General features: G+C 38.7%; 1 protein-coding gene across 1 annotated transcript in view; it reads right to left on the bottom strand.

The window, feature by feature from the left end:
* Nucleotides 1-812: 812 nt before the first annotated feature.
* Ranbp9 (RAN binding protein 9) overlaps nt 813-23,870 on the bottom strand; it is an 82,599-nt gene continuing 59,541 nt past the window's right edge. Inside the window, exons 9-14 of the mRNA XM_041632619.1 lie at nt 23,506-23,696; nt 20,216-20,360; nt 17,346-17,467; nt 15,298-15,449; nt 5,380-5,491; nt 813-1,805 (exon numbers count right to left, since the gene is read on the bottom strand). Coding sequence (XP_041488553.1) covers nt 1,675-1,805; nt 5,380-5,491; nt 15,298-15,449; nt 17,346-17,467; nt 20,216-20,360; nt 23,506-23,696 — 853 coding nt within the window. The 3' untranslated portion in view covers nt 813-1,674. The remainder of the gene's footprint in view (nt 1,806-5,379; nt 5,492-15,297; nt 15,450-17,345; nt 17,468-20,215; nt 20,361-23,505; nt 23,697-23,870) is intronic.

Raw genomic sequence — 23,870 nt, 5'->3', positions numbered from 1 at the left:
CTGGCTACATTTCTTTCTAGAATACTTTTGATCATCTTGGAGGGAAAAGCAGTTTAAAAAAGGCATTTTCATCCTTGTGGGCACAAGAAGAGGAATAAAAAGAGACCATCCGCTGGGCGGTGGTGGTGCACGCCTTTAATCCCAGCACTCGGATATCTTTGAGTTCAACGCCAGCCTGGTCTAGAAGAGCTAGTTCCAGGACAGGAACCAAAAAGCTACAGAGGAACCCTGTCTCGAAAATCAAAAAAAAAAAAAAAAAGAGAGAGAGAGACCATCCGTGAAGTCTTCAGTACAGCTGAAAAGCTAACTCTAGTGTTGTAGATGTGGTTTGTCATTGTTAAAAAGCATAGTGGCGGGGGTGGAGAATCCCCAGAGTAGGAAAATAAATATGTGTTGGGGCTTAAACTTAAGCCAGCACCTTTGTTACTCCAGCAATGGAGTAAATCTGAAATAAGTGGGTTTTTTTTTTTGTTGTTGTTGTTCTTTAAAAGAAAAAGGTGTGTGTGTGCACACATGCATGGTGTGTCAGAGAACAATTTCTATTCTGTCTCCTACCATGTGGGTTCCAAAGGTTGAATTCAAGACGTGGTAGCAAGTACTGCTGAGCCATCTTGCCAGCCCTGAAACAGCTTTTCAAATTTTAATTAGTTTGGGGGTTTGCTTGGTTGATAGTTACAGTACTTGTTAAATTCCTGTTTTTCTTTGCACACAGGTTTACTAGTGCAATCACCTGAAGGCATTTTTAGACTGTTAACTTGGGCTGATATATGAGTATATGAGAACCTAATACATAAATTCAACTGACACTAATATCTGTAGAAGTAAATTTTTAATGGCTGGTTAATTATATCACTACATTTTTATTGCAATATAGTACTCATTTAAGCACTTAAAAATGGAAGGTGTACAAAGATCAAATTAAGACACAGTAAATTGACTAAATATTTGGTTTTTATATAAATAAAGGTCATAACCACACTGTTGACATGTAATACTGTTATAATACAACAGTTAAACTTGTGAGTCTACAACAGAAGTCATCTGTAGTTAAACAGGAAACAAAGTTGAAAAAGACCATGTTAAAACAAAATTACTGGGACTAACAGGTCGGGATTGTAAGTAGCAACAAACATACTCACTCAGCTCCTGAGTATTTCAAGTTTTACAGTACACATTAAAAATGATTTCTTCCATCAACACTATTAAATTCAAACTGTCGGATGTTTATGCATTTTGCAAGTTACACTGATTGAATGCTTACACAGGAGCGGGGGTCGGAACAGCTCCCAATTTGTAGTTTACATCACCCACATGCTAACACAAACACAACTTGTTCCATTTCCTCCCCCTTCTCCCCCCAACAAAGAAGGCAGGATTTTTGGTTTCTTTTAGGTAATTGTTTTAAAGGATTTCTGATGATCAATTTGAAGGTCTGAAATTCAGTAATATTTAACTCTTAGACACCTAAGAGGTTAAAAGATGGAAAATATTTTCTCCTAACACTAAGTTAGAAAATCATTTGCATCATGCTGTAAACTAGGAAGCAATGTAAAGCGACAAAAACCTGTCCCCAGTACATAATTAAAAAAAATCTAAATTTCAAATCAGCAGAGCCGGTCTACTTCCATGTTGACTATTTGCCACAATGTAAGTGTGAGCTCTTGAAGTGCATAGCTAATGTAGGTAGTCTTCCACTGTGGCAAATGCACAGGATCCAATTCCTGATCGAGCCATCAGTCCTAGACATTGTGTGGCCTGTCCCATTGCTAGGGCAAGTGGAGGTTGCTTTGGCAGATTGTGGGTTTCTAAGGAAAAAAAGGATTAAAATATGAAAATAGCAATTAACAAACCGTTTTAAAAAACATTTTTCAATCAGGGAAATACAACATTTGTAACATCAGTGCCTGTGAGAATCTCAACTACCTGATGACAAGGCAGAATGATATTCCTAAGAAAAGTTCTTGCAGAACTAAGATTTTTTAAGTTTATTTTTTAATAAATGGTCTCACTTCATATTCCTCTCTGGCCTCAAATTCAGAGACCTGCCTGCCTCTGCCTGATGCTGGAATCAAAGGTATGTACCACCACACTGGCCAGAACTAGATTTTTAAAGTATATACTCAACTTTTTCATTCTCTGTTTAACCATGATAGAAAAGATGTAACCTAGCTGACATTTTGGGCTGAAATAAGAGAAATCTACTACCTATCTACTTAGCCAACATCAGCTAACATTAGCAAGAGAAGGCAGTTCCACATTTTTATTTAGTTTCCAAAGTCCAGAGAGAGCTGCAGAGCTACCTCTAAAGCACACTGGCAAATGTTATTCACAAGCAAGTGAACGGCTGTCAAAATATAGAGCAAAGTCACCCTAGAATTGAAGAGGTTAACTTTTAATCATTAGTTCTGATGTCTTAATAGAATATTTCTTGGGTGCTACATATTAACCTTCAAACAGGTGTATTTTTTGTTGTTTTGTTTTTGAGATAGGGACTCACTATGTAGACCAGTCTGGTCTGAATCTTAGGAGATCTGCCTGCCTCTTCCTCCTTATTATAAATGCAGTAAAATTCTGATGCACCAAAGATGAAGTGAACTAAGGGTGATAGAACCCACCCATAAGCTAGTAATTCTCTCTGGAGATAGTGTCCAGATCAATTAGGGAAACTAATCAATCCTGCAGGCAAAGCTCAAAGGGCAAAGCCATGACAGTGGCTGTCAAACTCTCTGATTACCTGCAGCCTCAGTTTAGAGTTTGCAAGACAGTACAAAACAAAAAACAACAAAACTGAATGAACCATAAAAACCATAGAAAAGCAGGCTAAGAGCTTAATGTACAAGGGACAATAAATAAGTTGTGAATAAAAGCATGGAGCAGGAGCCAGGCAGTGGTGGCGCACGCTTTTAATCCCAGCACTCGGGAGGCAGAGGCAGGCGGATCTCTGTGAGTTTGAGGCCAGCCTGGTCTACAAGAGCTAGTTCCAGGGCAGGAACCAAAAAGCTACGGAGAAACCCTGTCTCGAAAAAAAAAACAAAAAACAAAACATGGAGCAGGTTGAAAAGAAAGTAATGGTTTAATAAAGTGATCTGAGGGTTAAGATTATTGAAATACTGATTTATTGATACAAAGGAAAGGCCGGACGGTGGTGGCGCATGCCTTTAATCCCAGCACTTGGGAGGCAGAGGCAGGCGGATCTCTGTGAGTTCGAGACCAGCCTGGTCTACAAGAGCTAGTTCCAGGACAGGCTCCCAAACCACAGAGAAACCCTGTCTCGAAAAACAAAGAGGAAATGATTACTATTTTTAAAACCTAAGGAAGGTTCAAGTGAGCACCAGGTTCATGATTGTACTTTGATCAAAGGAGGCCTCTAGTTTTAAGAATCTTTAAGCTTTTAAGATATATAAAATACATAGTTAATACATTATACATTACATATAGGTCTGCCCATTAGTAGCACAAAAGATACAGTTATCCATAAGATTGTTTAAACTTATCATTTTTAATGCAAGCATTATTTATAGCTTTCCCATGCCCAGAGTCTCACTGTGGTCCTGTCTGGTCTGAAAGTCTTATGTAAAACAGGCTAGTTTCAAGCCTCCAGACCCAGCCTAACACTTGTATCTTGGATAATGTTCCTAAGCATTTGATTTGAAGAACTCAAGAAGTCGGGCAGTGGTGGCATACACCTTTAATCCCAGCACTTAGGAGGCAGAGGCAGGCGGATCTCTGTGAGTTCGAGACCAGCCTGGTCTACAAGAGCTAGTTCCAGGACAGGCTCCCAAAGCACAGAGAAACCCTGTCTTGAAAAACCAAAAAAAAAAAAAAAAAAAAAAAAAAAAAAAAAAAAAAAAAAGAACTCAAGAAGTTAAATGCTGCCATAAGGAAATTGACAATCGGATGTTTGTAACTACCTGCAATGCAGTAGTTTCAAAACGACAATTATAGTAAGCCACCATTCCTGTCAGCACTGTTACTAGATTCTTTTACTTTTCCAAGAGTTGATCTTATTTGGCCACTGAAAATACAACACACAAACCAAATTCATATTATTCTACACACAAACACTAATTTAAGAAGCTAACACACAAAGGCCACTATTCTTATTCCCAAATGGCAGTATTGACCCGTATTAAACTTAGGATAAGTATGAGCATTCATGGCTTCCTTTACACTCTTGCAATGAATATTAATTAGCCTTCAATACAAGTACCAATGTCCAGTACTGTCTGTCACCTTTTAAAAACTGTTTGAAACACATGACTAAAAATCTTCTAAATTTCACCAGGCCAAGTAAGAGTACAAACTTCAAAACTGGAATGAAGTCTCATTGGAGAAGACTCTAAAGTCAGATGTAAAATAACCCTTATCTAAATTGCCTTTGATGAAAACAGCTCAGAAATTAAGCTTCATGTGCAGATTAACTTGGTAACATTTACATGGGAGTGCAACTACAGAATCTGCATAGAAGTATTGGTTCAGTATGTAATTACTATCACAACTGCAGTGACATATTGATAGGAACAGAAACTTACCAAACAATAGCTTCCCAATACACACTGATAAAGCCTCGCCTCTTCACCTAAGTGACTGGTTAATCTAAATGCAAATGTTTGAGTCCAGGGGTTGGTACTGCTTATATTTCAAGACAGAAGCTATGATGTGGGGAACTCAGGTTACCCTCATTCCTTCTTTAAATACCCCGAATCAAAACGAGCAGAATGCAGTATTCAGGGTGGTACCAGCTCTGACTCCTGAGTACTCAATTCAAGTAACACCCTTCTAGTCTCACTTTCCTGTAGAGCATCTATCAGAATTCTTTATAAAATGCCCAAATTCCTTCCCCAGCAGTCAAACCAAGATTTGATCAGCCCATTAAACACAGCTACTGAGATAAGAAGGTTCTGTACTTTCCTATATTATCAATATAAAGCCACCTTTTTCACCTGGGTCAGTCAAAATCACATATTTTCTACAACTTCAAATCACTCCAATAATGATACAGGAGGGGAGCTGGCCTAGTACTTGAGAGAATTTAAAAGACTGTTAATTCCTAGGCCCAGAGTGTGGGCTATGAGCTACAGGGTGCCTCTATGGTAGGGTTTTTCACTTAAACACAAAAACTACTCAATTACCTAATCCTAAGTGCTTATATATATGTGTGTGCAGACAAAAACTATTTTGAAACTCCAAGATATAGTTTAGCATCTTACCAAGTTTATTCCATCAGTATTCATGTAATCTGGTATAGAGGAAATTTTCAGTATTTTAAAAAGATTAATATGTTCCTGACTGTTTTACTGAAACAAATGTTAGGGCAATGTCTTTTCAAATGTTTAGAGAATGTAGCTGAAGTCTAGTTGTTTTGCTTTAGTTACTTACCTAATATTGCACTGTTAAGAGCCGAGCACACAGGTTCTCTCTGAATTGGGTCAAGTTGATTTCCAACTGGACTGTTCCAAGGATCTGAATACGCTAGTAAACTGAATGCGTCCTGTTGAAAACAATGTCAGTTCAGACAGTTCAGGTGATGTGTTCACAGTGGTTCTAGGTTGAAAGGTTGAGGTAGACTGGGCGATAGTGGCACACGCCTTTAATCTTAGCACTTGGGAGGCAGAGGCACTGTGAGTGTGAGGCCAGCCTGGTCTATAAGAGCTAGTTCCAGGACAGGTTCCAAAACTACAGAGAAATCTTGTCTTGAAAAACCAAAAAAAAAAAGGGGGGCGGGGAGTTGAGGTACAGTTTTAAAACACTAGGTGACTATAACCTTTAAACACAGTTTTATGTCTCAGAAAGCAGACTGCACAAGTGTAACTGGCTCTTAGTTTTCTTGTGAACAGTCACTCTTGTCCATTTCTGCCATTCCCTCACCACTTCTGCAACACAAGTAAAATGGGGAAAATAAAACCAAGTCCAAAGGAATGGGCTCACTGATAAAGAAAGAAGAGACCGCCAGGTGGTGGTGGCACACGCCTTAAATCCCAGCACTAGAGAGGCAGAGGCAGGTGGATCTCTGTGAGTTCGAGGCCAGCCTGGTCTACAAGAGCTAGTTCCAGGACAGTCTCCAAAGGTACAGAGAAACCCTGCCTTGAAAAACAAAAAGAGAAAGAAAAAGAAAGATCAAACATCCCGGTGCTTTACCATGTGACCATTGATGTAAAATTGACATTAATGAGTAAGCCCTGCCTTCATTCTAAACAAATGTGGGAACTGGACAAATCTCATTGAATAGCCTCCCAAGTTTAGTAGTGGAAAAAAATAAAGCCAAGATGGATCTTGTAAACATTCAGTATATTATTTTCAACTACACTGAAACAACTTCTCTTACAACTTTAAAACAATTGGCACATAGCTTTCTTCTCACTTTCTCTCTTACCATGGAAGATGTGATAGTTTCAAAAACTGGCTTCAAGTATAAGCAGCACTACTTGCTAGCTCTCTAGCTCCTAGCATAATAAAACAGTCTGTCTTAAAATGACAGTTTCATCATTTGATAGGATTACAAAGAGATGCTACTGCACAGACTGTGTGAGAACTAATGTTAGTGATGTCCTGTGGTAGTTTGAATGAGAATGGTCCCCCTAGGCTCTTATATTTGAATGATTGGTACCCGGTAAGGGAAACTGTTAGGGAGGGGATACGGTGAGGCCTTGTTAGAGGTTGTCACTGGGAATTTCAAACGCCTACACCACGGCCCAGACTCTCTGCTGCTGCCTGTGGATCACGATGTACAGCTCTCAGCTACTGCTCAAGCACCACATCTCTCCATTTTGTGAGCAAGCTCCCAATTGAATTCTTTTCTAAGAACTGCTGTGGTCATGGTATCTCTTCACAGCAACAAAATCGTAACTAAGACAAATTTTAGTGCTTCTGTATTTGTATGCCAAGTCAACAGACTGACCCAGAGTAATATTCTACACACATATATAAACGAATAAAAACCAACTATGAATGAACAAGAGACTCCATTGCCAACACAGACATACGAAGGGTGGCACAGAGCATAAACTTGTGAACTGGTAACCACAGCACTCTGAAAATAGTGTGTGCTACAAATTTCTAAGGAACATCTCTAGGTTTAGTTGTTCAAGCAACTCTATTCCCCTTAGTCGGTATTACTAAATGTTTGCTAAAGCAGTGTGGGTGTGGGGGGGGTCAGTTGTATTTAGGCTCATGCCATTCACACAACACATGACACAATCTGAAGTTGGTCTGAGGCTACAAATGGAATATATATGCCACTAAGTACATATACGACTGGCTTGTATTACTGAGTATTTCATTCAGGTTAGATTGCCCCAATCATAATGAAAGTTATAGAAATACAGAAGTTTCTTAATAAACCATTTAGAGTTACCAGTAACTACTCATAGGTGTTGGGTGTAGAAAGCCTCTATGGACCTGCTTGATAACAATAACTGTTTCTTACAGTACTGACTATGCTTCTGTATCTAACAACTAGTGGTTATGTTTCCTATGCCACACTCCACCTCCAGCTTACTATTCAAAGAACAGTCCATACCCCTCAGGCCTAACTTACTATTAGTCATGTTATTTCTAAAGACTATGCTCTCAGCAACACTAATTTACCAGGCAAACCACAGCCATCTAATGAGTGTCACTGCTACCACATAGGTACATTTTATAAGACATACCAAGAATATGTCCAACGAGTGACTAGTACATAGAACTAAGTATAAAACTAGTCATGGGGCTGGAGAGATGGCTCAGTGGTTAAGAGCATTGCCTGCTCTTCCAAAGGTCCTGAGTTCAATTCCCAGCAACCACATGGTGGTTCACAACCATCTGTAAAGAGGTCTGGTGCCCTCTTCTGGCCTTCAGGCATACACACAGACAGAATATTGTATACATAATAAATAAATAAATAAATAAATAAATAAATAAAACTAGTCGTGGATCTACATCATGACACCACCAAAAAGGCAGATTTTGAAGACTCAAAATCTCAATCCTCTTTAGTATTTAAGAACAAAAACTCACAGAAGTAACAGCTGTAATGAATTACTGCTGGCCAGTATTCTATAAGACAACATTTCAGACATGGATCATCTCAACTGCTTTCACCTGAGGTTGGTATGCCCGCCCTACAGATGCAAGCTGAGGCACAGTGAAAGGTGAGGATCACACAGTACATTAAGACGGAGGAGGTTCCCTTAGAATATAGACAGTAGTGTCAATTTCTCCTCTTACTTGAGTGAGCACAGCTGCGAGACAGGGCACATAGCAACGGCCAGAACCTAATCACTACATTTAGCATGTATCTACTGACCTAATGGGAACATGTAAACGGAGGCTAAGAGAAGAAAAATGCATGGTTAAGGAGGAGCTAGATCCTAAAAATACCCCAAATACCACATGATGAAAACATGTTTTCCATAAGGGAGGCAATGGGACTTTAAAAAAGGAGCCTAGCAGGATTAGACTTGACTTGAAAAGACTCATAGAAAACACCACAATACAGCTTAGTGCTTCTCAACCTTTCTAATGCTGCGACCCTTGATACAGTTAATAAATAAAGCTTGCCTGAAGATCAAAATGCAAAGTTACGGCACTAGAGGTCAGGGAGTTATGGTACATACCTTTAATCCCAGTATTCAGAAGTCATACACTTTTAATTCCAGCACTAGGGAGGTGGAGACAGGAACAATATAGCTAGGCAGAGAGAGGAATATAAAGGGGAAGAGACAAGAACTCACAGGAGTGTGGAGTCTGAGGATTCGTGAAGACAGAATCTAACCCTTTTGGTCTGAAGATTTGGTAGAGGTAAAAGCTCTCTAGTGACTGGCTGCTTTGCTTTTCTGATCTTCAGTTTGAACCCCAATATCTGTCTCTGGGTTTTTATTATTTGTGCTACAGTTCCTCATCTTGTGGTGACCCACAACCATGAAATTATTTTTGTTGTTGCTTTGCAACTGTAATTTTGCTACTGTTATAAATCATAATGCAGGATATCTAATATATGATCCCCAAAAGAGTCACAACCCAGAGATTTTGAGAGCCACAAGCTTAGAAGCAGAATAAAGCTCTAAGCAAGAAAACCAGCATCAAACTCCCAAGCAACCTAGAAAGTTCAAAGTTAAGAAACACAAATGAAATTAGGAAAGCAATATGAATGTTTTTACCCTGCAATGCTATGAAAACTACCAACTCTAAAACTGTAATCAGTGTTACCCTAGGACAGGATGAAGGCCCTACCTCGTGCCACTTCTGCCATCCATGACCACCACTGTTGGCTCACTGGGTACAAAGTTTCTGGAATGCAATCTAGCATCAAGCAGCATGAATCAAGGTAACACTCATAGCCTTTCTCAGTAATTTCTAAAAAATTTTCTCAGTGGAAAAATCTTTAAAGAAACAAAGATGCATGTATAAAAAGGTGTCACAAAAACACCTTGACATAAAATCAAAACAGCAACGCACAAAGGACAGGTCACAAAACCACTTCAAAACCACCTATAAATAAGGTATAGTATCTGGAAGAAATACTTTCAGATAAAACCAAATTAAACCAAAATCTCACAAGTCATGTAAGACAGCTCATACTTGGGAGGCCGAGGGAAGAGGTCTGAAGGTTAAGAGGCCAGCAGGGACCACATGGTGGCACCTTGTTTTAAGAAGACAAAGGGAACCACAGTAATTATTAGCCAGGTAAAATATGTGCACGTGGGAGAAAATATGATGTCATCCCAGGTTACGCTTCATTTTAAAGAAAAATATTGCTTCAATGGAAATAACTTGTGAGGGAAATGCAGAGTCTCAAACTACTCAATTTTGACTTAAGAACCAGAGCAGTTCCTCTATAGTGTAAATCTGAGCTGGCTCTATTTCTCTCTCAGCTGCTGTACTTAAAGCACCTTGAAGCCATGAATACACATCTGAGTTACATGGCTGACATTCAAGAAATGGTTGCCAAACCAACCAATCCAGGCAGCTTCCTTGGGAGCTACTGTAAAGAACAGGCTCTCAGGAACAAAGAACAAAGATGACACACAAAGAGGAAAGGAAGACTGGAGACACTGTGGGCTACCCACAGCTGCAAGAGCTCCCTGACCATTTACTTTAGAGTGGGACACGTGAAGCGAAAAAGAAACACTGCCCCATTATTAAAAATTATAGCAAAATTTTACCTTAACTTCAAACCATTCTCTGTGTGCGTGAAACTGTTCTGAATACAAGGTCTATGTCATTGACAGTCTGCACATACAAGGTGATCCCTTATGATTATAATGTGGCTGGGCAGTTTCTAATACTTACTGATATCACTCGTCATGTCAGTATTACTCATGTGTGTGAAGAAATATAAACAAAGTATAAAGTACTGCTAGCCACAACACACACCGTATAGCTAACTGTGCAGTAGACTACACCATCTAGGTCTGTGTTAAGTGTACAATGATGTTTGCACAAAAACAAAATTGTTAGCTGGGCGGTGGTGGAACGTGCCTTTGTGAATTATTTTGTTACTATCACCTCAAATTATTCTTACTTTCTCCCTAATGACTCGTGGCCCTCCTGAGGCTTAGCTGGAGCCTCCTGGGCCCAGCGGCTCTTTATCTGAGGATGCATGCTCCTCTATGAAGTTGGGATGGTTTGTTTCCCTGCAGACTGGAATTGAACTGGTGCATTGGGTTTGTGGGTATTAGAACTCTCCCCAACAGTAGTTTAATGGTGTTCTGTCTGTAAGTTAATGAAAGCCAGAGAAAGCTGGGTGGTAGTGGCGCACACCTTTAATCCCAGCACTTGGGAGGCAGAGGCAGGAGGATCTCTGTGAGTTCGAGGCCAGCCTGGTCTACAGAGTGAGTGCCAGGACAGCCAGAACAGAACTACTACACAGAGAAACCCTGTCTCGAAAAAAAAAAAAAACAACAACAACAACTAAAGAGTTAATAAGGAGTTTAAAATGTTAACTTTCTTCACACTACTGATCAAGAGGCTCTAAAGAGCTGCACAGCAATGCTCATAGGAACTGTGCATTGCAAATGCACTCATAGGAGACATACTTAAAATGGAAGAGTAAGTAAACATATACCGGCCATTAGAAAATCTTCTAATTTAAAAATGATAATCATTTCCTGATACATGAATATCTGTTTCTACCAATTCTTTTATATCTAGTAGGAAATAGTAATTTAACTCTTTCTCTCAACTGTTGAAGGTTACCACTAGAAACTCAAGCAGATGATGTGCTATGGTGACTGCACGTCTCTTCCTAACTTAGCTACTGAAATATAAGCTGTAATCATCATAACTGATTACAGGACGATACCATGCAAGTAGATACCTTGGTATTAAAAGTTGCTGATCACTGAGATCTCAGTTCAGGTCCAGAACAAATACGAGCCAGTAGTCACTTGCCCTTTCCTGTAATATCCAACCTTTACTCACACATCAATTACATCTCCCTTTGCTTTCTAGGCTGTGCTGTGTTGGAATATAAAACGTCTCCTATAGGCTTTAAGTTTAATGCTCTGTCTCAGCAGGTGGTGCTATCTTTGGAAGCCCTGGAAATTTTAGGAGATGAGACCTAGCTACAGGAAGAAGGTCACTGGAACCATGTCTTTGAAGGATATAGATGATCCTTAGTTTCTTCTTTGCTTCTCTCAGCCATGGGCTCCTGCTCTTGGTATTCAAGGGGCCAGAATCAATAGGATTATGGGTGGAATACAGGCAATAGATAGGAATTATGAAATTCATGAGGCTATAAAATTAATTATTTTTCTAGTTCTACTTCTTTTGTTTTTTGAGATAGGGTTTCCCATTAGCTATGGAGCCAGTTTTGGAACTTACTCCGTAGAACAGGCTGGCCTTGAACTCATAGAGATCCACCGCCTCCTGCCTCTGCCTTCCGAGTGCTGAAATTAAAGATGTGTGCCACCACCTCCCATCTCTAGTTTTACTTCTACATAGATTTTGTTTGTTTCTGGTGGTGGGTAAGTACATAAAAATATATTTGATAGTGAAAATGTTAAATCCAATGTGAAGCCCCACAGCTTCAGAATGGCTGTTCTAACTATATGGAAGTTTAAAGATGCATTATAGTCTATGGGTCTCTGTAATTTTGATGTGTGATATTCATCTTTAATAATTTAACTTTTAAATATTCAAAAATCAATACAATTAAATGCAATCTAGCATATTAAAGCAGTCCATCTTCAACTGACACACAAAACTATGGTTAACTTATTACTGAAATTTTATCCCTCTTATCATCAACCACTGAGCTATCCAGAAGGTACTTCAAAATGATTTTAACCATTCTGGACACAACAGACAATCTACTCCTTCACTGATCCCCATAAAATCCATTTAATTTGTTGCAACTCTGGAACGATGTTTACTAAAAACCACACCTCAAGTTCCTGGTTTCAGCAGCACACTATAATTACATAGCATGGCATTGCTCTGCAGGACAACTGGCACTTCAGACTGTGACTGTATTTGTGGTCTCGAACATTCTTCTAAATCAGAGCTGCCTAATGCCATCAAGAGTGTTAACAAATGGGTAAGGTTCTAAGGGGAAATTCCAGGTACAGATTCCTAGGAATTTCCTAGACATTGCTCAATGTTTAAAAAGCACTATCTTGGCACCTCTAACAAATTTCTAAGTCTCAAAGGAAAACATAGGATATGGTTTGAATGTGAAATATTCCCCAAAAGCTCATATGTGTAAGACTTGGTCCCTGCCCCAACAAAGAAGAAAATAAAAACTTTGAAAAGCTGGGTGTGGTGAATTCTAGGCCAATCTGGTCTGAGTTCCAGGACAGCCAGGGCTGTAACACAGAGAAAGCCTATCTAAAAAAGAAGAGAGAGAGAAAGAGAGGGGGGGGAGGGGGAGGGAGGAAAGAGGGAGGGGAGAGGGAGGGAGGGAGGGAGGGAGGGAGGGAGGGAGGGAGGGAGGGATTGGTCCCCATGTAGAAGTGAAGTCATTGGAAGGTAAATGAACCATGAGTGGCATTCCAATGTATGCCTGGAATTTCCACATAAGACCTAACAAAGCTTAAAAAAACAAAACAAAAAAGCACACAAACACAGAGCCAAACAGCTTCCTGATAATCGACTTTTCTTGGGTAGGCTCCATATTAACGACTAACAGAAGACCCTTTAAGAGGCAGCTTCTTTGGCTCACTGCTAACTGCTAGCAAGCCCACCTCTTTTAAGAGGCCCTGCTACCAAACACTTAAGTGGGGTTTATGAGCAACAGGAGGCACGCTACTTGGTGGCAGCATAAACCCAACAACTTCCCAGAGCTGGGGCAGTAAAATGGCTCCTGTCAATATCTCCACTGTGAAGCTAAGCTCTCAGGGAACCAAGTGGGGAAGGAGCCAGTGGCCAATGCCACTCACTAAGCTGAATCATGCCAGCAACTAATATAACAATTTTAAGAATCATCTCATGTAATTAAAAAAACAATACAGACACTCAGTAAAGACAGATCCAACAGAAAAGAACTCTAAACAGGTTAGAGTGTGTTTAAAAATATACATAGGCTTAGGAGGGAAGAGAAAATGGACATAGACAGTCATAAAAAAAAAGCACAGTTTAGCCAGGAGGTGGTGGTGCACGCCTTCAATCCCAGCACATGGGAGGCAGAGGCAGGCAGGTCTCTCTGAGTTTGAGGCCAGCCTGGTCTAGAAAAGCTAGTCCCAGGACAGTTAAGTCTGTTATACAGAAAAACCCTGTCTCTAAACAAAACAAAAACCACAGTTTTAAAATAAAACAATAAAAGAATGAATAAAGTAATACAAAAGAAAAAGGCCACATAAAGATGGAAAATGTAGAGTCTGGATCTTATATTTTATTGTGTTGTCTTTCAATTTTTTGGCTGCTTAGAGACACTGGATTATGAAAGCTACTAGATTAAACAAACCTATATATTTTAAAAATATCTGGATTTCAAAATGGAAGTCAAAATGTATGTTGCTTTGGAGGTGAGATTATGTTTTTATTTCCACAGTAAATGAGAGGCTGTGGATTCCTTCCAGGTTAAAAATGATTAGGTTTGACTGAGGAAGACCCCCTGAAAATCCTGGCTACAGACATAAAGAAATCTTTAAGAAAAAAAAAAAGAAAAAGAAAAAGAAAAAGGAAAAACTACAAAACATATAATATCTATTTTACCTACTCAAGCATGAAACAAAAAATCATCTTTGGCTAACTTGTGTACAACACACAGTCTATACTTGTATTACTACAGACATGTGTGTTACCTTTAAAAGTTTATGTATTTTCAGGACAAAGGGACCAGACACCAATGAAAACAGATGGCCCAGGTGATCTAGCACCTCAAAATGCCTCTATTATAGTCTCCTCAGAATTCTACATCCAAAACAGCTTCAAGCTGCTGGCTGAGATGATCCAGGCTCATAAACTGCTCCAGTCAAGACCCAACAAGTATCCTGATTTTCTCAAGTTTGCCACCAAAGATACCAACACCCACAGACAACAGAAAGTAGACTAGAGAATGATGCCCACATTCCTAAGAGATGGAGTATCAGTGGGTTTTGGTTATTCAAAGATGTTTGTCATTGTTCAGGGGAGGGGTTGGTTACAAGTTGTTATTGGTAATGGTCAGGGAAAAAAATCGAACAAAGGAAATTAGATTCAGGGTCCTCATTATGAAGAGAAAAAAAGGGATATAGAAATGATAGGATAAAAGGGTAGATTACTGAATCTACTTGGGCTAATAAAAAAGCTGACTGGCCAATAGCTGGAAAGGATAAGGTTGGGGAGGGGAACCAGAATAAGAACAATAGGAAGAAGAAGAGAGAAAAGATGAGTCACCAGAGAGACATGGAGAGAAAACAGGAGGTACAAAACCAAAGAGAGGTAACTCCACGTGGCAGAATGTAGATTAATACAAATGGGTTAATTTAAATTGTAAGGCTAGCTAACAAGCCTGAGCTATTGGCCACATATTTAAAATTAATATTAAGTCTCTGTGTATTTGAGAACTGATGGGCAGGAAAGAAAAGTTCACCTACACACGAGGGCTCTAATTTTATTGATAGATTAACCTGACAAATGGAAACTGGAGAAGGCGGAGCCTACTTGGAAGGAATAGGTCACTGCAGGCTTGCCTGAGAAGGGTGCCGTTTGTTCCTCCCCCATCCTTTCCCTGTCAGCTCTGCTCTATTGAGCTCCCTGAAATGAGGTGCTGTCTCAGCACAGACCCAGGAACAATGGAGACAAAGTGGGAACAGATTGGAACCTCTAAAATGACGAGCTAAAGAGTCCCCACTCCCCCGGTATGTTATCACAGAAAGCGAGCAACATTCTTACCTTCAGCATTTTTTTATTTGCTGTGTTCTTGCCACATTCTCTCCTCAGCTGCTCACTCATGGCTTGTAGCTCTCGACCAAAGTGGATCATTCTTTCTATGGCAGCCTGACTTCCTCCACACAGCTGGCGTCTTAACTGGCTGGAATCAACTTCTATAAACAAAACAAACAGCCATTTCACTACTTTTTGAAAGAAAAACAATAGGAAAAAATGGTATAATTTTTTAATGTAACATTTGTATATTCTTTAGTAACAGCATCTTAGTAGTTTATCTACACACAGATGTTTGTCTGTTCTTATCAGGCTGGCCCTGACCTCCCAAGGGTTAGTGTTACAAGCAGGTACCACAGTGACTGGCTGCTAAACACAGAGATTCAAAAATTTCTTGTATGGACTTTGTGACTCAAAGCTATACTTTGTCTCAGAGTCTGGGATCCAACACTTAGTGCTACCCAGAGGCAAGAACCTTTCAGTGTTTGCATAGGAAATTAAGTGGAACCCCCAAAACAATATGAAACATGAGAGAGGAGGGAAAGAGAATGAGAATAATAAACAGTTATTCCGGGGCTGGAGAGATGGCTCAGCGGTTAAGAGCACTGCCTGCTCTTCCAAAGGTCCTGAGTTCAATTCCCAGCAACCACATGGTGGCTCACAACCATCAGTAATGAGATCTGGTGCCCTCTTCTGGCATGCAGACAGAATACTGACAATACTGTACACATAATAAATAAATAGATCTTTAAAAAAAAAAAAAAGAAACAGTTATTCCCTCTCAGGCTTTAATTGATAGGAAACAAAGATAAAATGTTCTTAGAAGTTAAGACCCCAATAGAAACATTGATGATATTGTATCTTATAATAAAAAAAAATTATATTAAGAAAAATTAGAAGTATTTTATATTATATATTGTTAATACTTAGTAACTGACAACACTGTACCCATAAAAATCACTACTAACAGTATTCATATGATGATGAAGAATGGCTAATATTTACAAAGTACTTGATATAATTAATTTTTCATAGATGAACTCATCTGCTCTTCACAATGACCTAGATTTATTTTATCCATTTTACAGATGAAAAAACTGAGGCACAGGCAGTTAAGAATTCTGTCTGAGGTCATGCAGCTAGTAAGTAGCAGTTGCAGCTTTTCAAATCCAGGTAAATCTGGCTCTAGAACTCTTGCCCCGACCCAGTGTGTTTCCATGTCTCTAGATATAGAGGGTCTTACATCAGCAGAAAAGACCAACCAGGCTGTCCCTTAAACAACTTCAGTAATTATCTTCCAGTCTCAAAATAAAAAGGTATCTAATAATGAAGCGAATTCCACAAATAATTTATAGGCTTCATTTTCACTGTTTTTTTATATTTATTTATTTATTTATTTTGTATACAATATTCTGTATATACCTGCAGGCCAGAAGAGGGCACCCGACCCCATTACAGATGGTTGTGAGCCACCATGTGGTTGCTGGGAATTGAACTCAGGACCTTTGGAAGAGCAGGCAATGCTCTTAACCTCTGAGCCATCTCTCCAGCCCTCATTTTCACTGTTTGATAAGGATGTCAGCTGACCATCTAACTCCACAGACATTATCAACAATAAAGTGAGACATTCAAATGCCATTACGATGTTGCTTTAAAATGGGATAAGTCACAACTAGGAATAGCACTATGCATTGCAAGTCATATGCTTGCAATGAATGGATTTAAGAGACTCAGTTTAACTGAAATTTACAACAGAATTTCTAACCATAAGGTATTGCTGACTATACCAGAAATGGGTATAAAAATGTTTTCTATCTCCAGCCTTCACCCCTGAGGTAGTACACAGCGTATCACCAGAGTTGAGCTAGCAAGACTGGCACCTCCCCTCAAGAGTCCAAAGGTGCCTGCTCTTTCCAACAACCTATGCTCACAGAGTATTAAGTGAGATGTTTCATCTTTGAAATCTGGCTTATGCTTAGCTGTGAATCAGTCCAAGTAAAAACATAACCTTGTAGCCACCATTTTTTATTTAAAATGTAAGAAATATCACTGCAGACCCATTTCGGTGTCACAATCTTCCATTTCGTGGTCATGTTTAGAGCTACCATTTAGGAAACCATTGGATGAAGTTTCTCCAATTCCATTGGAGTAGTGATCTGTTTCCATGTCTACATCATTACTGAAAATGAAAAAACAAACTTAATTTTAGAAATTGGCTTAAGGTTAAGTTACTACACAACTCTGTAGCCTATAGACAACTAATTTTCATACAACGATAGAAATCTGCAAATGAAGTAAATGAGGTTAAGTCTCAAATGTATTAACACAAGCACATAACTGTTCTGTAACAAATCTGAACTCCTGGAGATGAAGGAGCAGAGGCATGGGTGCAGAAGTGTAGTGACTCTTGTGACCTTACATTAATATGAAAAACTATGCTTTGGCATAATATTTATTTTTCAAAATCAGATCTGTACTTCTTTCTTGTCCCTGAGTCTTCCTGAGACAACCCTCTCCATTGCCCCCAAGAGTCACTTCCAGCATTTAATGGTGAAACTTTGCTCTCCAAACTGATAAGCCTGGCTCGGAGAACCCAGTATGCTGCTTCCCTGCCCTCATTATTTATTTCTGGACTTTTTACAAGTCTCTAGACATTCCCATACCTAGGTCATTACTGACACTGCTTTTGGTCCCTTGTCCTTGCTATTTAAAAATATGCTACCTCAAAAGTAGCTAATAGAAAAAAAATAAATAAATGAACAGAATCCAAACTATTCTGGCTTTATCATCTTCCAGCTTAGATCTAAACAACACTACTACTCTCCAGATTATCTTGTTGGTCAAATGAGTCTAAAGGACTATCAAATCTTCACTTTGATTTTTATTTTGCTTGAATCTATGTTGCCCAGGCCTTGAATTTTTAATCCCCCGGGCCTCCACCTTCTAAGTAGTTGAAATCTCAGGTATGCACCATTATGCCCAGCTCAACAAAGCTTTATTCCTCAACAGCAGCCAGACAGTTTCTGGACAAATTCTCATGCTTGCTTATCCTGTACTGTATATCAACACCTTTGTGCTACATACACAGATCCACCTAGACTAAAGAAACAATAAAAACGTTAGTCTTGGGATGTCTCCTACAAAGAGTTAAGCAACACTGAACCCAGAGGTGGATAACTGGTGAAAACTGAAGAAATGTGGAAAGGGGGCATTTCTCATCATAAAGTAAATTATAATCATTTGCCAAAAAAAAAAAAAAAACACAACAACAACAACAACAAACAAGCAAAGAAAAAAAAACAACAGCAGCAAAATCCAAACCCTAGTACAGATAAGCCCATAGTTCACAGTTGTGGGTATGTGAGTAGAGGTGAGCACATACACATTACACACCCACACCCACTCACGCTTCCTGTTCAACACGTCTGTCTATAAGGTAAAGACAGACCTGGGAGATGAAGCAAAGGATTAGGGACTATAGAACTGACTGATTCAATATGAAAAAGTCTGGCTATTAGAGAAATCTCATAAATAGGAAAATAAATTTTAAATTTTAAAATCCTTACTGTCACAGTTTTTAATTATATAAGCTTTTTAAGATTTTGGATAACCTGATTTAATATTAGAGGAATTCATTTATTCACCCATCCACTCACATACATTTAAAAAAGCCTCGAGGCCTGTTCATTGTTGGGCACTAAGGATATGATACTATTCTCCAAGAGTAAATGGCCTGTGCTCAGCTATTTCGTGTATCCCAGCATGGTCTCCACCAATGCTATGAAGAATGTTAACCATAAGGAGCATGTTGTGTGAAGGTATAAAGCAAGGACAATGAGATGACATCTAGGTTACTTCACAATACTGGTGCAGTCATTACCTAACAAATAATTCTTACTGGTTAGCAGTTTGAAAGGCAATTGCTAAGTTTGCTGTCTTTTCCTTCTCTGCTACAAAGGAGGGATGTTGCATTATCAACCTTGCAGCTAAGCAAGAACAGGTTTACTGTGCAACTTCCTGTCAAAAGGGTAGCATCTTAGAGAAACCGCCACACACCAACAGCAATCATACTGCCAAACAAAGGCAGAACTCTGTAAATAGCAAAAATGCCAATTATAAAGTTCTAATTAATATTTACATTTTCCATTCAGAATTTGTTTTCTAATAGGTCAACTTCACCGTGAGTACCCACCCTCCTCAGCAGTTCTTTTTCCTACTGTTCCCAGGTTTCTGTGCCTACCCCACCCCCAGATTCTGTACCATACATACATCATTACCATTTAAGATTTTCATCATGTGATAGATAACCCAGAAATTTCAATCTCTAAATTTGCACATATAATTTTTAAAAAGACTCCTTCCTGCAGAAGTATATTTGCTGTAAGATTCCATGCTAACAGTTGGTTCTCCCTCAATATGAGATTTAGAACACAAAAATACAATGTTTCTTGTTCTAGCCACAGGACCAAATTAGTATGAAGCCAGTTCAAATGCTACATCATTGGGAAGGCTGAATGCACACAAATTTGCTCTTGAATGCTTGTATTCAGCAATTAAACTGCATGGATTTTAAAAAAAAATACATGGATGTTATGTTAAATCTGCGAGTGTCAAGGCCCATAGTATGTTCATTAAGATGTATCTTCTTTCATGGCCCTTGGCAAGAAGACAGCACACAAGCCCAACATTTTCCCTTATACCTCCTAGAGGGAAGAACATAGTAGGAAACAGAAGACCGAAGAAGAGCTCTGCACACAAGAAGTGAAAAACCTACAGGAAATAGTCGCTACCCTTTTATTTTTCTGGCAACTCATAGCTCCAGGCCCCAGTGTGGATCACAGACGTTCTTCAAACATCATCAGTGAAGATGGCATCTATGCCCTGGTCATTTCTATTAATACAAAAGGTAAAGAAATCACTTTATTACCTGGTGAAGTTATTTACTTGTTGTGACCTTGACATATTGATACTGTTTAGCTCTGGTACATTCAAACTGGATAATTGGTGTTTACTATGGCAATATGATTGATGTGCTTTATTTGATATTACACCATTGCTACAGCTTTCAAAACCTGGTAAGAAAACAGAAAAAGATACTACTAGAAACAAACAACAATTTGATTAGGTTGTCAATAATACTTTTATATTTTACGCTTCTAGAATGCAGGAAGGCCAATGGAGTATTTAAAGTATTTTTCAAAGCTTGACAGTGTATTAAAACTTCTTTGTAAACTATTATTTCCTCCAAGTTTCATTACAGATCTTACTTAATCCCCACAATCACTTGTGAGGGCCCTACAGTGTTACTAGCAAAGACAAATTATGAGAACAGGGTTAATGATTCCATTGTAGTGCTAACATCAAGTATTCTTACAAAAGTCTAGATGGTCAGTCTTTCTAGGCAATGTGGGACAGCCTATGCCTCTTGAGGCTACAAATCTGGACAGCACATGTTACTATACTACATGATATAAGAAATCATAATACAGGGCTAGCAATATGGTTCCGTAATTAAGAGTTTTAGCTGCCCTTGCAGAAGACCTAGGCTAGAGTTCTAGCATCCACATGGTATCTCACAGCCATCTATAACTCAGCTCCAACGCCCTCTTTGGCCTCTCCTGCCAATACACACACGTGGTACACAAGCATACATACCTGCAAGCAAAACATCCATAAAGAAATTAGAATACAATGGTATGTATTTTTATACTTTGGCATAGAAATAATCACAATAGAAATATGTGATTTTGTGATGTTTTCCTGCTCCATCAATACCACATGGGGCCACTTTGCATAACTTGTCACTAATAGAAATGCTGTTATGTGGCATGTTATAGTCATCCCCTTTCATATGAATATACTAACTGGCAGGTACTGAAGAGGTGGTGGCTGAAGACACAGACATGCAAGCTTGTTCTCATCATATGGGAGTTGAGTCAAAAATCCTGAAGTAAAGCAGTACAGAACAGAGGGAAGAACAGGGTTACTTGTTGGGAATAAAGCCATCCCATCACTGGATCGGCTCTATAAAGTAAAGACAGGCTTAGCAAGCTGACAAGCTAGTAGGATGCCAGATGATGGAAAAAAAAAAAAAAAGAAACTGGAAGAACAGAATGTAGACAGAGTAAAATAAAGATTTTTTTTTTTTTCTACAGAATTACAGGCTATGTGTATGGCTTGGGGATGAGCAGAATCCTTAACGCTAAATCAGTGGGTATTACTGAAGAGCTTGTCAGTTCTTGTCACAGAAATTACAATGCAATGTCAACTGGAAGACAAAGGCAAGTGCAAGTTTGAATATTCTGTCTTCTTAACTAAAAAAGACCCAAGGAAGTTTGCTAGAGATGAAGACAGACTTACTATGAATGAAGAATTCAAACTAGCTAGAAAAGCTTTTGCCAAGCCAATTACGGATCTTGAGACCACCAACAATTTCTGAAACTATGGTATTTCCTTTGGAAACTATATAACAGTTTTCTACAGAAATACCCTGATAGTTAGATATGTAATGAAAGAGGTTTTCAGTTTTAGAATTCTAATCCGAGCCTATAACAGCCTGCCTGCCTTATCTGGCCATATTTGAATTGCTTCCTGGATTTTTATGACTAAACTTAAATTAAAATGCTGCAAACCATACAGTTCCATATATAAAGGGTAAAGTAGGGTTTCTTTTTTTTTTTTAATTCTCTTTTTTTTTTTAAACTTTTATTTTAACTTCATTTCATGTACACTGGTATAACGATGTCAGATTCTCTTGAACTGGAGCTACAGACAGCTGTGAGCTGCCATGTGGGTGCTGGGAATTGAACCCGGGTCCTCTGGAGGAGCAGTCAGTGCTCTTAACCACTGAGCCATCTCTCCAGCCCCCTAAAGTAGGGTTTCTGACTTAGGTAGATTTCTCCATTACAAGCTAAATACATAATATGTGAAATCTAAATGTTCTTTTCAATTTACCAAAGATAATGGCCAGCTTGGTTTTGTTTAATAAGAAATGTTTATCTGTAATAGATCCTTTGCTTTAACATTCTTTTCAAAAGAGTAGTGGTTTTTTTTGTTTGTTTTTGTAAAGAAACTAAGTTTTATGTTAGTACTTCTGTGCTGAGGAGCCCTTTGATTTAAAATCTTTTAGGGTTTATAAATGCTTTCAGTAACAAGAATGACAGGACAAGCATTTGGAGTAGTTCTTATTGACATAACTTAAACTACTTCGTGTTGGAAATATATACTTGAATAAAAAAAGAATATGTGGTTATACAAATCACTCCTAGTAGTTCAAGACATGCAGGTTGTGTATTTAGCCTATTACATTAAATTATTATTGGTCTTAGCTTATAATAAGAATTAAAATTGCATTTAAAGATGCCAGTCTTTGTGAAACTTGTTGGTGCTTCTTAGCATCTCTAAATCAGTACCTGAGGAAATACTACTTGTTTAATCTGCTAATATATAAGGAATAAATCATGAAGAATTAAACAACGACAAAAATAAAGTTAAATACAGAAAGGTAAGGCTCATGTTCGGAAACAGAATTAAAGAGGCAAAGAGAGGAGGAGGATGATTAGAAAAGGATCTGTAGAAGTGATGGCAAGAGAGCCAACAGAGAAAATCTGAATCACAAGAACACCCAGAGCTATAGTGCAAGTAGTAAGTAAGCTGAAAAACAGACAGGAAAGAAAATAATTTTGAGGGCTTTTTCAAGACAGGGTTTCTCTGAAGCTTTTTCGGAGCCTGTTCGGGAACTCTCCCTGTAGACCAGGTTGGCCTTGAACTCAGAGATCCGCCTGTCTCTGCCTCCTGAGTGCTGGGATTATAAAGTCATGTGCCACCACCACCTGGCACAAGGAAAGAACATAAATTTGCAAAATAAAAAAAAAAAGTTGGAATGAATCAAGAGAAAAAGGAAGGCAACAAGACTTGGTAATTTGTGGGACAGTATAGCCAGACCACTTTAAATCCTTACTTCATAGGATAATTTTCTCATTATTGTCAATGGATTTAGTAACAACTCTTTTTGACGATTGACATTTATTTATGAAGCTCTATTAATAATCTCAATTCCTTGTGATACTTCTTGGTACTAATGAATCTGGTTTTTCTTTTTACACAAAACATGAGATTGTACATATACAACTGAAAAGAGAATGTCTAGATTTAAAAAAAATTTTCAAACTCAAAATTATATAAAGAAGAGTAAAAGTTTGAAAGACTGCATCTCACCAGAAAAATGTGCAGTACTGCTTTTGCCTGGTGCTAAACTGTGGATACTCATTCCATGGCTGGGACTCATGCTTGGACTACTAAAAGGCCGAGGACTGACGGGGTAGCTGTCTTGAGATTTTGGACTTCGGCCTCCCAAACACCGTACTTCACTATCTGTACCGTTCACCATTTCTATAAACTGACGTACTCTGAAAGAGAAAAGGAAGTTTATTTAGGCACATTCATCAAGTCTGTACACAGCTATAAAATTTAAAAAGACCTATTTTAAAACTTAAAATCTGTATTTTTCTTGGTATCATATCAAGTGAGTTATGTAAAACAAGATTTTAGATACACACGTACCTAGGGAGGTACAAAGCACA

This window comes from Microtus oregoni, unplaced genomic scaffold (genome assembly GCF_018167655.1).
Source record: "Microtus oregoni isolate MIOR12 unplaced genomic scaffold, Mior012 000042F_ref0000377, whole genome shotgun sequence".
Taxonomy (NCBI): domain Eukaryota; kingdom Metazoa; phylum Chordata; class Mammalia; order Rodentia; family Cricetidae; genus Microtus; species Microtus oregoni.
This window is presented reverse-complemented; position numbering and strand designations above follow the sequence as displayed.